This window comes from Protopterus annectens, chromosome 3.part0, assembly GCF_019279795.1.
Source record: "Protopterus annectens isolate FY-2018-M chromosome 3.part0, PAN1.0, whole genome shotgun sequence".
Taxonomy (NCBI): Eukaryota; Metazoa; Chordata; order Ceratodontiformes; family Protopteridae; genus Protopterus; species Protopterus annectens.
The window spans coordinates 539,952,543-539,966,461 of record NC_056731.1 but is presented as its reverse complement, the minus strand read 5'-3'; the positions used below and the strand labels follow the sequence as shown (position 1 = coordinate 539,966,461).

The window sequence follows — 13,919 nt, the reverse complement described above, 5'->3', positions numbered from 1 at the left end:
AGTGGTAAACTGCCCTTGTGCATGAGTTCGTTAAGCAGTACCATACTTTTGAGAAGGTACAAGTAATTACTTAGGTGTCTGTGTTAAATAGATTCCTTTATGACAGCTAAGGATATGTGGTAAAAGACTAAACAAAAGATAACTCAGAAACTGGAAGCTCTCAGTTATGGATATGGAGGGTAATATACAAGCAGTGAAAATGTTTCTAGTCCCTTTACTTTCAAGTACAATGCAGAAATTGTTTTTGTCACCCACAGGAGAAGTGGTGGATGAGATGACAAAGAGATGAAGGAATTTAACTCCAACAGGAAGACGGCAAGAGTTAAGTGGGGAAAAAAAAACCTCTCCCCTTAAAATTATCAGATTTGAATGGATACTTTAGTGCTACACAGTAAGACCTGTGTATGCAACATAAGCAGAAGATTAATCAAAGTGCTAAGGGTGATGATTATGAAATGGGGGGGGGTTGGCAAATAGGTTAAATAGGTTTCTGAAGGAGAACGATCACAACCATACAGAAAATTATATTCATAAAAGTACTCTTATTAAAAGCTAAGCAATAAAGGAATGGAGAATGGAGATTTTATCATTAGTGAGGATTACATGTAGAAATTAGGCATTTGGAGACTGGAATTTACTAGAGAAAATTAGTAAAGGAACCAAGGTAGTGGGAGCAAAGAATGAGAGAGGGAAATGTCATAGAGAAGGATGAGGTTAGGCAGAAGTCTGGACTGTAGTTTAGCGACTACCTTCCCTACCAGGGACTGACAACAGAGTATATGCAAAGAGGAAGGGATAAGGGATTGCAAAGTCAAAGACCATCTCTGGTACAGTTTTTAGTGGAGTCTAGAATAGAAGCTGCTGATACAACATGAATAATTAGTAAGGCAAACAAAATACTGAAAACGCTGACTAGTATAAGAATCAAACAGTGGAAGCTTGATAAAACTAACAAGAGAATGGTAAGGCAATTTACAAAGGAACGATGGAAGAAGATATGTTTAGTTACCAAGTATGCAGCAAAGTCCAGAGGGTTTAGGATTTTTGCTTGGAAATATCTGAACATGTATTTTTCTACCCAAAGCAGATGTCAAAGAATTTTTTTTCAGGTAACAGCAAAAGATGGAGATGAGATGGGAAAGAGAGAGGTAACTGGAAACATGTTTTGTTTATGGGAATGTAATATACTGACAGATTTAAAAAAAAAATCCCTACAGAATGCACTGACATGAAGTTTGGAGAAGCAAAATCGTTGTGACTAAGAAAATGATTATTTTGAGATGGGACATGGGATTTGAACTAGTTAAACTAATTAAAGCCTTACTAAATGGAATACTATTGGCTGCCAACAAGCAAATTACCAGAAAATGGAAATTAAAATCTAAACCACCTGCAACTGAAGTACTGAATATTGTAAGAGAGATAAATAAATGGAGGTGGGATATTTAGAAAAGTGAATGAGAAAATTATACAGACAGAAACGAAATATGTGGGAACAATATATGTAGAATAATGTTCAGGAGGAGGAGGAAGAGTGAGGCTTAAGGAAAGGCAGGACTTGAGAAACATATTCAATATTTAAGTGTAAGATACGTGTTAAAAAATAAAACATATACAGAAGTTATAAATATGTTATATATGTATAGCATGAAAATGATGAAAAATATGTTAATAAGGTATATTTTCTACTAATGTAAGTGTACCTATGTCGTTGTTAAAACTGAAAGATGTTTACAAACTAACATATTTAGAACAGCAGCCTGATGCAATCTAGAGATCATTCAGCATTCAACATGTCAACAGTGATCTGTGTTGGGAGATAAATATAATGCATTATAGTACAAGGAGAGATACTAAGCAGCCTGGAAAACTTTGGGCTGTTGAGAGGTCTAAATGTTTACAGCTTTATCATACACAATACAATGGATGGATCCAATGTCAACAGATTAAAAGACAACTCAATTGTTCAGTGAAAAGAAGGTACAAAAGGCATTTTATGAAGAAAAGCAAGTGGGTCTGACAAACTGAGTCAGATGGCAAAAGAAGAAATCCAGAGGAACAAAGAAAATTACTCTCCCTTTTATGTATTTGAGCATGCAATAACTGGGTAAGGAAGATTTACAAACCTATTACAACAGTACTACATACAGGTTAAGGCATGGCGTGTGAGTGTTGTTCCATACTTGTGTCATACTGAAATTGCTTAGAACCCTAAAACAGGTATTTTTACATGTTTACATACACTTTATAATACAAGCATTAGAATTTATCCCTTTCTTCTTGATCCCAGTTATACATGACCTCTAGGGTCTTACGGTTTCCATCAAGTACTTCTTTTAAACTCATTCAGTCATGAATGAAAAGAATAATAAGGCAATGTATAAAAATGTTTTTAACTGACATCAAGATCTTAATTATATAAGATGTAAAATCCAAGGGACAGTTACAAGTGGTATGGACAGTAAAGCCACTGTATAAAACAAATTTGATCTGCTGCCCATTCAGTCTTTCACTCGACCAAACTTGCTTTGGTGAGTGAGTCTCTCTTCAAATGACCAGAATATAATCCCTGTTCCAGACAGCAAAGCAGTAGAAGCACCGTCTAATACAGGTGACTTCAACTAACATGGAATACTATAGCAATAATCCACGCCTGGGTGTGGGTAATGCTGGATTTATCCACGGTTGATGTGGTTTGGTCATGAGGGTGAAGCCCGAGTGGCCAAACAAAGCCAACCATGGGTAAATCCAGCATTACCACCAGAATGAGTTATTGCTATTATACAATAACATTATTTAAGAAAAAAAAATACTTTTCTTAAATAATGGCATTGTATAATGCCTCCTTGCTGCCCTTCCGCAGCTGTCTGGTATTCTGTGGCAGTTCTGATGTACTGCGCATACTTATACCTACGCAGTACATCAGAGCTGTGGGCAAAAGCAACGGAGAAAGCAAGATCTCCGTTGCTTTTTACAAACTGTTTCGCTACGTTAAATGGGTTTAACACAGCGAGACAGTTTTAAAAAAAGCAACAATTCTCCGTTGCTTTTTTTAAAGCTGTCTCGCTGTGTTAAACCCATTTAACATAGCGAGACAGTTTTGAAAAAAGCAATGGAGAAAGCAAGATCTCTGTTGCTTTTTACAAACTGTTTTGCTATGTTAAATGGGTTTAACATAGAAGACAGTGTTGCTGTAAGAGTTATAGTAATGGAAATAATCTGGGCGACCGGACCTTTTTCCATTACTATCACTCGGATTTACAACGTGCATGCTGACCAATCAGCGTGCACATTTTTGAATATTAATGGCGGGTCGTTGTATAATATAACAGAAGCCACGTTAATGGCATCAGACCTTTTTGTTTACACATATGGATCTAATTATCTGGAAGTTCTATGAAGACAAACATACATCAAAAGGAGTCCATACAGCATTTGAACTAGTTTACTTATAACAGTCAGCACAAAGGGAATTTTTATGGCTGCAACGTCAATTTTAGATAAAACGGGTTATCAGATCAACCTTTTTTTTCCTTCTAACTAACACATATGCCACCAATATGACGTCTTAACTCTACAATGAACACAATTACATTAAAGAAATCCATCACCCAACACTATCTGGGCTGCTCATTTTTAAAAAAATTCTCTTTGTGATATACTGTCAATTTCTAAAAGAATACTCTTCACTATAAAAGAGAACATCTTACATACTTAAATAATGTAAATAAGTATTAAAAGTCATAATGGGGACCAGAGATGATAATCCGAACAAATTTATTTTTTTCTGTCTCGACTGATGAGAACTGTTTTGGGCAGTGATGTCCATGACAAGAAATATTAAAATGGAACTTGTCCTTGCAATGCATAAAAGATAAATACAGCATCCCTGTAAAAGCTCAGTGGAAAAATAAGCAATAGCATTCAAAAAAACTACAAAAATTATAACACTGCAAAAGCAAGAAACTTTATTACATAATTCTAGACAAAGACATTTTCAGATGCACTCCATCAAAAAGGTTACCATTAAGACAATACTAACATCTTTTAAGGAAATAAAGCTATACCTCTACCTTACTCCGTATGTCTCCCAAGAGCTGACAGCAGTGAACAGAGAAAGTAGAAAAAGAAAGAAAAAAACACTTATGAAAAAAAGACAAAACATTTCAGCAGCTGCTTGGTGTGATTACAGCAGGTGTGTGTGTTTTACAACAAAGATTCTGGTCAAAGATTAGCTGGGAAATAATCTGAAATACATGTTACTTGACTTACAATATATTATTAACAGTGACTTTAACACGCGCATAAAGAATGTACAATGGTAAAAGACTAACATACAGATTTGTAATACACATCCTAAGGAGATTAGTAAAACCCTCCATATAATCAGAAATAGATTATCTTTTCAAGTGAAAGCATCGTCTCACCTAAAGCATTTACTCACCTATCTTCTGCCATATATTTTGTTCACAGGCAGATTAAGTATCACCCCCTTCATTTTTAAAGTCATGTACATGATGGCCAGATAAAGCTTACGGACGCAAACACTACTTATAAGGTACTTACCATAATGCCAAGCAATCACTATTTAATGAAGACGATCTATACTGCATGTAACTCTCCCACATTAAAGCAGCAGTGTACCAGATATTTTGAGAAATACTGACAAGAATGCCTGTCCTTCAAATGAGGCAACTTAAAAAAAAAAACTATCACTTTAGGTATACTTATAAAAATTATGAGGTCCCCAACTTCCTCTTCTCTGCATCCAAAGAATAAGTTATTTCTGGTAAGGATAGCCAAAGATTTAGAGTTATAAACAGTACAAATTTCAAAACAAAGCAGACATGTTTTTTTTTACTTAAAAATAGCAGTGTTGCCTAACATGTGGTTCTCAAATGAGGTGCTTTCTGTATGGAGGGTGCACATCTTCTGTGTCCATGCTTTTTTTTTTCTTCTACAACTGGTGATCCAGTTTCTTCCCACATATCAAAAATGATGCATGCATAGGCAAACAATCCTCTAAACTGCAGAAAGGTGTGCATGTAGTGTGTGTCAGTGTGTTCATAAACTAGTGCCCAATGAATGTCAGGAAGGGCTCCAGCTCCCCTATATCCCTGCAATGAATTAAACTGGTTACTGGAGAATAAATTAACAAAACCATGATTAAAGTAATCCTGCACATCCACGTTGTTCTATGGGAAGTAAGGAAGAGTTGAAAGCTGCAGAAAGATATGCTCAAATGTCTTGTGTATTGACAGGCATGTACATGACTTTTTTTTCAGCTTCACTACCTTGTTAATACCACCTCTGCTACAAAGGATCTCATCTTCTGTAAAAAGACAACCAGTCTCTGACCACTCATTCTAATGCGACCTGGCCTTAAATGAACCCACAATGCCAGTATTGCAAATGGTAGTACTCCCTGTCTATGCTGAACCTTAACTTTCATCAACAGACAAAAGCAACAGGGTTACTGAACAAAAACAGAATGGTAACCATTTGAAATATTGTGACTTGTTACAGAGAGTCCCAAAATGCAGAGACTGAATGTATGATAGAACAGATGTACATACTTTAAGCCTGAGAAGCCATTTCACAGAATATTCCCTTTTCTCCGAGGTATGGCAATCTTGGAGATGGTGTATATAAGCTTTAAGTTTGGGGGGGGGGCTTGCCCTCACATAAGGAGGTGCAGGGAGCTTGCCAAAAGAACTTAGAATAAGCAGTCAAATCCTAATAGGACTACTAATATGTCTACCAAGACTGCCATAATTTAATAAATGTGTGAAAATTAAAAGCAAAAAGAGCACAGAAATCCTATGCAGGACCCCCCATTGAAGTAAACATTACAAATCCTTGCCTCATGAGTTAAGTGCAACATAAAAAGAAATGGAACGTGAGCCCAAGATCCTAGCTTCAAATGCCAATGTTTTCTTATCCACACAGTCAAGTGAAGATAAAGTGTCAGAAAGAAAAACTTTTAACTGTGGATTACTGAAGGGTAGCTTTAAAAGCAAGGGTTTGGAAGACAAAGGATTCAAACCCTTATTCATGTCAGGAGGTTTTCATTCAATTTCCTTTACTAATGCCTAATCCCTATACAAAATTAAACAAATAAATGAATATATATAAATACAATACTAAATTATCAGAGAAAAAGAAGGTTATTGGAAAAACTGTAAAGGGAATACTGTTATAAAGTAAATGCATAAAGATTTATGCTCAGTCTCAGATAATGACATCTGAAGACGGATGGACGCTACAGGATTTTCCAAATAAAGGTTAAGCCTCACTCATCATAATCAGGAAAGAAATCCCACAGACCTGTGGCTTACAATGCAAAAGAACATAAAACACTTCCAACTTCACTATGTGAGAACTACCTGCTCCTCACCTGATAACCTAAAAGATCAAAAAAGGACGCACAGTGCCAACAGCTCTCTTTCTGTCTCAAAAAGAGAATCCGGAGCATGCAGGGCTCAACTTCTGAACAATAAAATCTTAAACAAAAAACATGGCTACAGCTAACATAGTAGTTAGTTCAGACAGCATGCCACAGGTGTGATAGAGCAGCTCTAGATGATCAAGTCAATACCATTACCCTGGAATTCTGGACTCGCTTCAGGTGGGCAAGGTCTATTACCCAATAACTTCTAGTAAGGAGTTCCATTCTGCACAACATTTAATACTAGTTTTATTTAACAGGCTGCTGAGCAGGACTTGAGAAACATCCCTTAGTACTTTCAGACATGATATTTAGGGGGCACACAAATTTAAACAGAATGGCAGTGGGTTATGCATGGGTTAGTGAGGCCCCTTTTAACAGAAAGTGGTTAAAGCAGTATGGTAACAAAAACAGCTAAAGCAGTGGGAAGCATATCCAGCATATATAAAACAATACAAGATGAATTTGTTTGATGCAGTGCTTTACTATATAATGATTCACACAAATAATACAATAACTGATAGTGAACTGAACTGTGTTGTAGCAGCCAAAACTGTACACCCTCCTCCCCACAAGCCTGGAAACCGGGCAACCCTGGTTTCTGTGTAGGAAATGCCAGCCAAAGGAGCAAAGAAATCACTCTTTTCTTTCTGCAAGTAAAGTACAAGTGTCTAATCTGTGCAGCCGCAAACCTCTCCATGCTGTGCTTAGTTACCAGTATTTCAGGCAAGACTTCAAGTCCTACCTGCTACTATGATTCACAACCTTAAGATTCAAAGGTAAACATGATGCATGAACAAGAGGCAGGATACCTTTCAATGTATTTACGCTGCTACAGAGAGACTAACAGGCAAGACAATTCTGCAGGTAACAACCTTTCTTAATGAGAGGGAGAAAATGGACAGAATTAAAAAGTCATCTAACCAAAAATTTTAAGACCTAGTACAAGAAGGAAAAAACAAAGTTCTAGAATTTCTGTCATTAGCAATAAGTCCCAAAGTGGCTGGTCATATAAAATAAAGAACGTTATTTTGCAGAATGATGGGAAACAAGACCCTCAGCTGAATCTGAAGATGATGACTACGCTAACATATTCCAGTGATGTAAGACACAATTGTGAAATTATTAGGTCGAACTGGAAGATTTTCACGTCTGACCCTACCTTGAGGGACTTAATGGGAGATACTCCATCATTTGTATTTAAAAAGAATAAGAGCTTGAAAAAATAAGTTATGTTCTTACCATAAAGTTCCATCTGTGTTGTTCATCATCATTCATTACTGGTGGGTGTCGGTTCCGTCCTCGGAACCGAGTCGGCCTTATAACAAGCTCATGTCAGCCAAAAACCTCTCGGGATAAGCTTTACCCATAGTGCCCCTCTTCCCGTTACCTCAGCTCAAGTTTGCCCATGATAAAGAAAGCACAGACTTTTTCTGAGCAGGTCCCCTAATACTGGATTTGGACAAAATCCGGACCTCCAAGAGCCCCTTGGAGGGGGAAGGAGGGTGGGACATAATGAATGAATGAAGTTGAACAACACAGATGGAACATTATCGTAAGAACATAACTTCTTTATCTGATGTTGTTAATCTTCATTCATTTGTTACTGATGCGATAGAGTCCCTAGCTACTTTATGTCCTGGGAGGCCCTTATCGAAGGATGTTCCTGAATACCACTGAACCAAAGGATACTCTCACCCTGGACAGCAAATCCAATTTGTAATGAGTGATAAAGGTATGAGGGGTAACCCAGGTTGCTGCTGCACAGATATCATCCACTGAAGCCTTTGAGTGAAAAGCTACAGAAGTCACCACTGATCTGGTGGAGTGTGCTTTAACCTTGCTCATTAGAGGAATTTTATGATATTGGTAGACAAAGCATATACAGTTTCTTAACAACTTAGAGAAGTTCACTTTAGAAACAGAGTTTCCCAATTTAGGATCTGAAAAGGAAACAAACAACTGGTCTGATTTACGTACTGATTTAGTTCTGTCCAGATAAAAATGTAATTGTCTATGTACATCCAGCAAATGAAGGCAGTATTCTCCATTATTTGAGTAGTTTGGCAAAAAGATTAGTAAGTCAATGGTCTGGTTACTGTCAATTCTGAAATAATACTCTGTCCTTATGAATGACCATGTAAGGGTGTTTTATGTACAAGGCCTGAAGCTCGGATATGCATCTTGCTGAGCTGATGGCTACTAAAAACAGGGATTTCCAGGATAAAAACTTTTCTATCGGCAAGTGGCAGCAGGTTCGAAAGGGGATCGTGTCAGGGATTGCAGTACTAGTGTTAACAACGTTCGATCGGTTCTTTTGAAGGGTGGTCTGATATGTTAGACCCCTTTCAAGAAGGTTTTAGAGACGATGGGAGATTAAGGATGAGTCTTGAAATCCATTATGGAAATTTGAGATAGCAGTCTAATGTACTCAAATGGTGGAGGCTGCTGCTGCTCCTGAATGAAGAATATCTGACAAATAATCCAAAACCAAACTAACAGGAGCCTAGTTCTCTTTGTCGGGACCAAATAAGGAATCTCTTCCAGTTGCTAAGATAGATTTTCCTGGTGGATGGTTTATGTGATGCAAGAATCTCATGTACCGGGGAGGTAAGGTAATTCTGCCTGGCAATTACTGGAAGTGGAGAAACCAAGCTGTCAGCTTGAGACTGAATATGTTTGGGTGAATCAACCCTGAGAGTGTGAGATTAATTCTGGAGTTGGATCCAGAATCCATGGTTGGCGTACTAGGTGAGGCCAATGGAAGGGAAACCAGACTTGTAGGAGCCAGCAGGTTGCAATGAGGATTACTATGCTTCTCAGCTGAAGGGCCTTCTTTAGAAATTGTGGGATCAGGAGAAGGGGAGCAAAAGCATGCAGAAGTCCTGCTGGCCAATCATGTACTACAGCATCCCTCGGGAATTCCCCCTGTGGGGCAAGTAGGGCAAAGTAGCTGCTGCTGATTTGCTGGAGAGGCGAATAGGTCACAGCAAGGCTGGCCCCAGCGGCTGAAGATCTTCGCCACTACAGTTGAATTGAGGTACCACCCATGAGGCAGAAGGATACATCTGCTCAGTTTGTCTGCAACCACATTAGAATTCCTGGGAATGTGCGTTGCTATCAGAAAGCGGTTGGAAGCTATTGCCCATTGCTAAATTCTCATGGCTTCTCGACATAATGGGTAGGGATTGGTTCTCCCTTGTTTGTTGATGTACCAGACCACTGACATGTCGGACTGGAGAGCAACTGTCCCTGATGGGAGGACAGATTGGAATGTTTGCAATGCTAGAAGCACTGCCCTCAGTTCTGGAACACTGATATGCAGGTTGGCCTTCATGGTTGACCAAGTGCCTTGTCTTCCACTGAAAATGCCCCCCCCCCCCCGCCCTATCAGGGAAGCGTCCGTGGTCAGTGTGCCTGTGGGCAGACATGGGGAGAAAGGGTGACTCCATAAGTCTTTTGCTGGCTTCATCCACCAAGTTAAATCTTGTTTGCATCGCGCTGTTATGTGGATCTGAAAGGCTATAGGATGGTGTGAAGGGGACCACTGTGTTAGGAGGAGCCATTGAAGAAGTCTCATGTGGTTTCCCTAGGGGAACTATTGTAACTGATGTTCCCATTGATCCTAAAAGTTGAAGGACAGACCAAGCTGGAACCTTGTCTTGAGAGAGTATCATCCGGAGTTGGGACCTCAGTCTTTCTAATCTGTGATCTGACAAGGAGACTAGGCAAGACTGGGTATCGAAAGTTGCTCCTATAAATTCCAAGGCTTGAGAAGGAGTCAACTTGCATTTCTACCTGTTTATAGAGATTCCTAGGCATTTTGCCAGTTTTAGAGTGTAGTTTAAGGCTGTAATCAGTAGATGCTTGGTGGGGGCAGTAAGGAGCCAAGGGAGCCAATCGTCTAAGTACGTAAGCACTCGGAATCCTTGTAGTCTCAGGTGAGCTGTTACCACTGCCATGCATTTGGTGAACACTCTGGTGGCTGTAGAGAGTCCAATGGGCAGCGTCTAGAATTGGTAATGACTGCCTCCCAGTCAGAAGCGAAGAAATCTTCTGAAGCGTTTGTCCACTTTTATGTGTTAATACGCATCCTGAAGATCTACTGAGTACATCCAATTGCCTTTCTCCAGGAAGGGTAGGATAAACTGAACCGTGACCATCTGGAATTTTGTTTGGTTGACAAACTTGTTCAGAATGCTGAGATTCAAAATTGGTCTCCAGTCCCCTGTCTTTTTTGGCACTAAAAAGAACCTTGAGTAAAATCCGGATCCTATTTGATCTGGTGGGACTGCTTGGACGACTCTTTTTTGAGACAGCTTTCTTTTCTCTTGAGCTGATGAAAGCAATTGGACTGCTGTTCAGGAACGCTGGTAGGGCTGTCCAGAGAAAGAATCTCTGGACGCCTGGTTAAGCAGACCTCCTCTGCCTCTGTAGGGACATCTTCCCGATGAGTTAGCCCCTCTGCCCCGGGGGAGTAAACTCACCACGTGTGTCATGGAAAGGACGCTGGGATTTCTTGTGCCACATCTTTCCACTCCTCTGATTTCTACAGTAGGATCGTTGGGGGGTGGAAAAAACATACGCCCATGGCAGACAGGGTCTTGCCGTCCTTTTCACATCTGGCTAACATGTCTTTCACTTTTGTACCAAAAAAGGAAGAAGCTTCCACTGGAGCATTAAGCAAGAAAGACTTAAAAGGGACCACAAAGAAGCATCCAGGTGTGACATCTCATGACAACGCCTGAACCCGCAGCTCTAGTCACCACTTCGGTAGCGTGAGAGATTAACTGCAATTACGAGTTGGATATAGATTCCAGGGCCGCAAGCTGCGAAGCAATTTTGTCACATAACTCGTCAGAAACTGCTCCTGCTAAGGTTCCAGAGAGTTCTGAGATTATGTCTCTCTGAAGCCTAGTAAAGTGTGCCAAGTAATTCGAGAACTGAATGGCAAAGGTCAATGAGGCAAACACTCGCTTCCCTAACCTGTCCACTGCCCAAAACTCCCTGTTTTGGGGCTGGACAGTCTGGCTCTCCTCGGGGAGCTCTTTCCTCGTGGCTGACGCCACCAACATAGCATCTACTGGTAGGCCTGGTGTGGACTTTCTTCAGGCAGGAAAAAAATGTTGTCTGGTCTACAGGGGATTGGTTCAACAGTATCAAGACTCTTCCATGTGTGCGGCATGATGTGCTGGACTAGTTCGTCTGCAGGAGAGGTCACCCTAGAAGTAGAGGGTTGAGAATGAAAAGCCTGCAAGAATACAGACTGCTCAGAGGAAGGGTTGGTGGGCTTCTGCAGCTTTAAAATTTCCAGTATGTCGCCAAAGGCGACATCCTCAGGGGGTGACCATGGGAACCCCTCCCTTTCATTGTAGTTCTTTTTTTTGGTGAGGGACTCTTTGGGGGAGTCCACGTGCTTTCTCTTGCATGATCTCTTATATGGTACCTCTTCAGCGGGGGCTTCTGACGAGGACTCCTAAGAGAGGGCATCCTGCATTAGGATATCTTAAGGCTCTTGTGCTCGATATCCTGATGCGGTGGCCCGAGTCAGCTGCGGTTCAGAGGGAGGACATATTTGGTATTCTGACGCCAATGGTTTGCTTACAGAGGTAAGGGCCTTCTCCATTGCTTGGAAAGATGACCCATCTGAAGAGAGGTGGGAGCCCGTAACTGAGAAGGACAACCTCGGAACCGGGGTCTCACCCCCCCTCCGATGAGCCCACTCAAAAGGAAGGAGCCCCAAAAGGACTTTGTACTGCCAAGACTCCGGGAACCGTAGTAGACTGCACCGTACTAGGGGTCACAGTGCCAGCAGCCCAGTCACGATCCTATGGATGGCTCAGCTGTGAATGAGCTGATGACCAAAGGGTTGGCTCCAGAACCACTGTGAGGTCCACCAGTGGAACTGAAGAAGTGGGAATAGGAATAGGTATCGACGCCGAGTAAAGTACAGTTTTGTACCTACCATAAATGTAGATGTCCGATAGATATGCAACTGCAGTCATAACATATGGGTTGTCCTGCCTCAGGCAGCCCTCGGTCGGCCGGATTCCAAAGTCTGGGTCCGACGTCGGCTGATGTCGCATTTCTCTCCGACGTCAGAGCGGCTGGAGTACAGAAGCATCAGCCGACGCCATTTTCTTCAGTGTTTCTTGCCCCAGATGCCAGGTGCCCTCCAAGGAAGGCTGTAATCAAATTGGAAGACAAAAACAGGATTCCAGACAAATAAGTAAGCAATAAACAGATACACCATAACAGATATCCCCAGCTAAGAGAAACAGGGATAGGAGTGGACCCTAGGCATAGAGGGGTATGGAGGGAGGGAAAATCCGACTGCAGTTGCATATCTATCGGACATCTACATTTATGGTAGGTACAAAACTGTACTATGTCCTTCAAGAATGCAACTGCAGTCATAACATATGGGTAGAATACCATAGCTTAGCTGGGGGAGGAGGAATGCTCTAGGAAAAAGATGGTGTGGCAATCAAACCCTGCAGGACTGCCGAAGCAAAGCCTGCTCTGGATCTGGAGTATAGAGGGAGATTGTAGTGTTTGGAGAATGTATGCACGGAGCTCCATGTAGCAGCTTCTAGAATGTCCTTTGTAGGTACCCCTCTTAAGAATGCTGTAGAGGTGGCTGTAGCTCTGGTGGAATGTGGTCTGACATTGGCTGGAACAGTCTTCCCATGAAAGGAATAACAGAATCTGATGCAATGTCCAATCCATTTTGAAATAGTCTGTTTTGAAATTGCTTTTCCTTGGGCTGCAGGGGCGTAAGCTACAAAAAGTTGTTCAGACTTCCTACTGGTCTTGGTTCTGTCCAGGTAGTATCGAAGTTGTCTGTGAATGTCCAAGGTATGTAACAGTCTTTCCCCTTTGTTCTCAGGATTGGGGAAGAAAGCAGGCAGATGAATAGCTTGATTTAAAGAAACCCTAGATACCACCTTTGGCATAAAAGTAGGGTTGGTCCTTAATGAGACCCTGTCTCTGTGAAAGATTATGAACGGTGGTATTGCAATTAGGGCCTGTAGTTCCGAAACCCTTCTTGCTGAGGTAATTGCCAACAGGAAAGCTGTCTTCCATGAGAGAAATTGTAAGTCGACTGAAGCTGCTGGCTCAAATGGAGGTAGAGTCAGTTTTTCTAGGACAAAGTTGAGGTCCCAGGCTGGCACTGGAGCCTTTCTTGGTGGCTTAATGTTCTTGATTCCCCTGAGGAATTGCCTTAGCAAAGGATGTAAAAAGACAGGCGGATCAGTGTTATATCTAGCTGAAGAGGTTATCAGGGACCTGGGGACCCAGGTTGACAGTGGCCTTTCTTTTGACACTCACATTGCTAAAGTGGTTAGAAAGACCTTCTACATTGCCCACTGATCATGAAGGGATTCATCTGGGAGATCGGTAGGTTTACCCGGGAATCATCTCTGGGTCACTGGACAGAGGCACAAACAAACTGGGCACAGTATTTTTT

The 13,919-nt window shown here is 41.1% G+C and overlaps 1 protein-coding gene across 20 annotated transcripts in view; it reads right to left on the bottom strand.

Moving 5' to 3' along the window:
- Positions 1-13,919, bottom strand: part of CLASP2 (cytoplasmic linker associated protein 2) — a 7,203,062-nt gene that overhangs the window by 2,779,089 nt on the left and 4,410,054 nt on the right. For 14 of the 20 annotated variants that reach the window (XM_044064956.1, XM_044064947.1, XM_044064955.1 and 11 more), the window contains one exon: positions 4,074-4,097. The exons of the other annotated variants lie outside the window; for them this stretch is intronic. In XM_044064956.1, the coding sequence (XP_043920891.1) occupies positions 4,074-4,097 (24 nt within the window). The remainder of the gene's footprint in view (positions 1-4,073; positions 4,098-13,919) is intronic. 20 annotated transcript variants of the gene reach the window in all.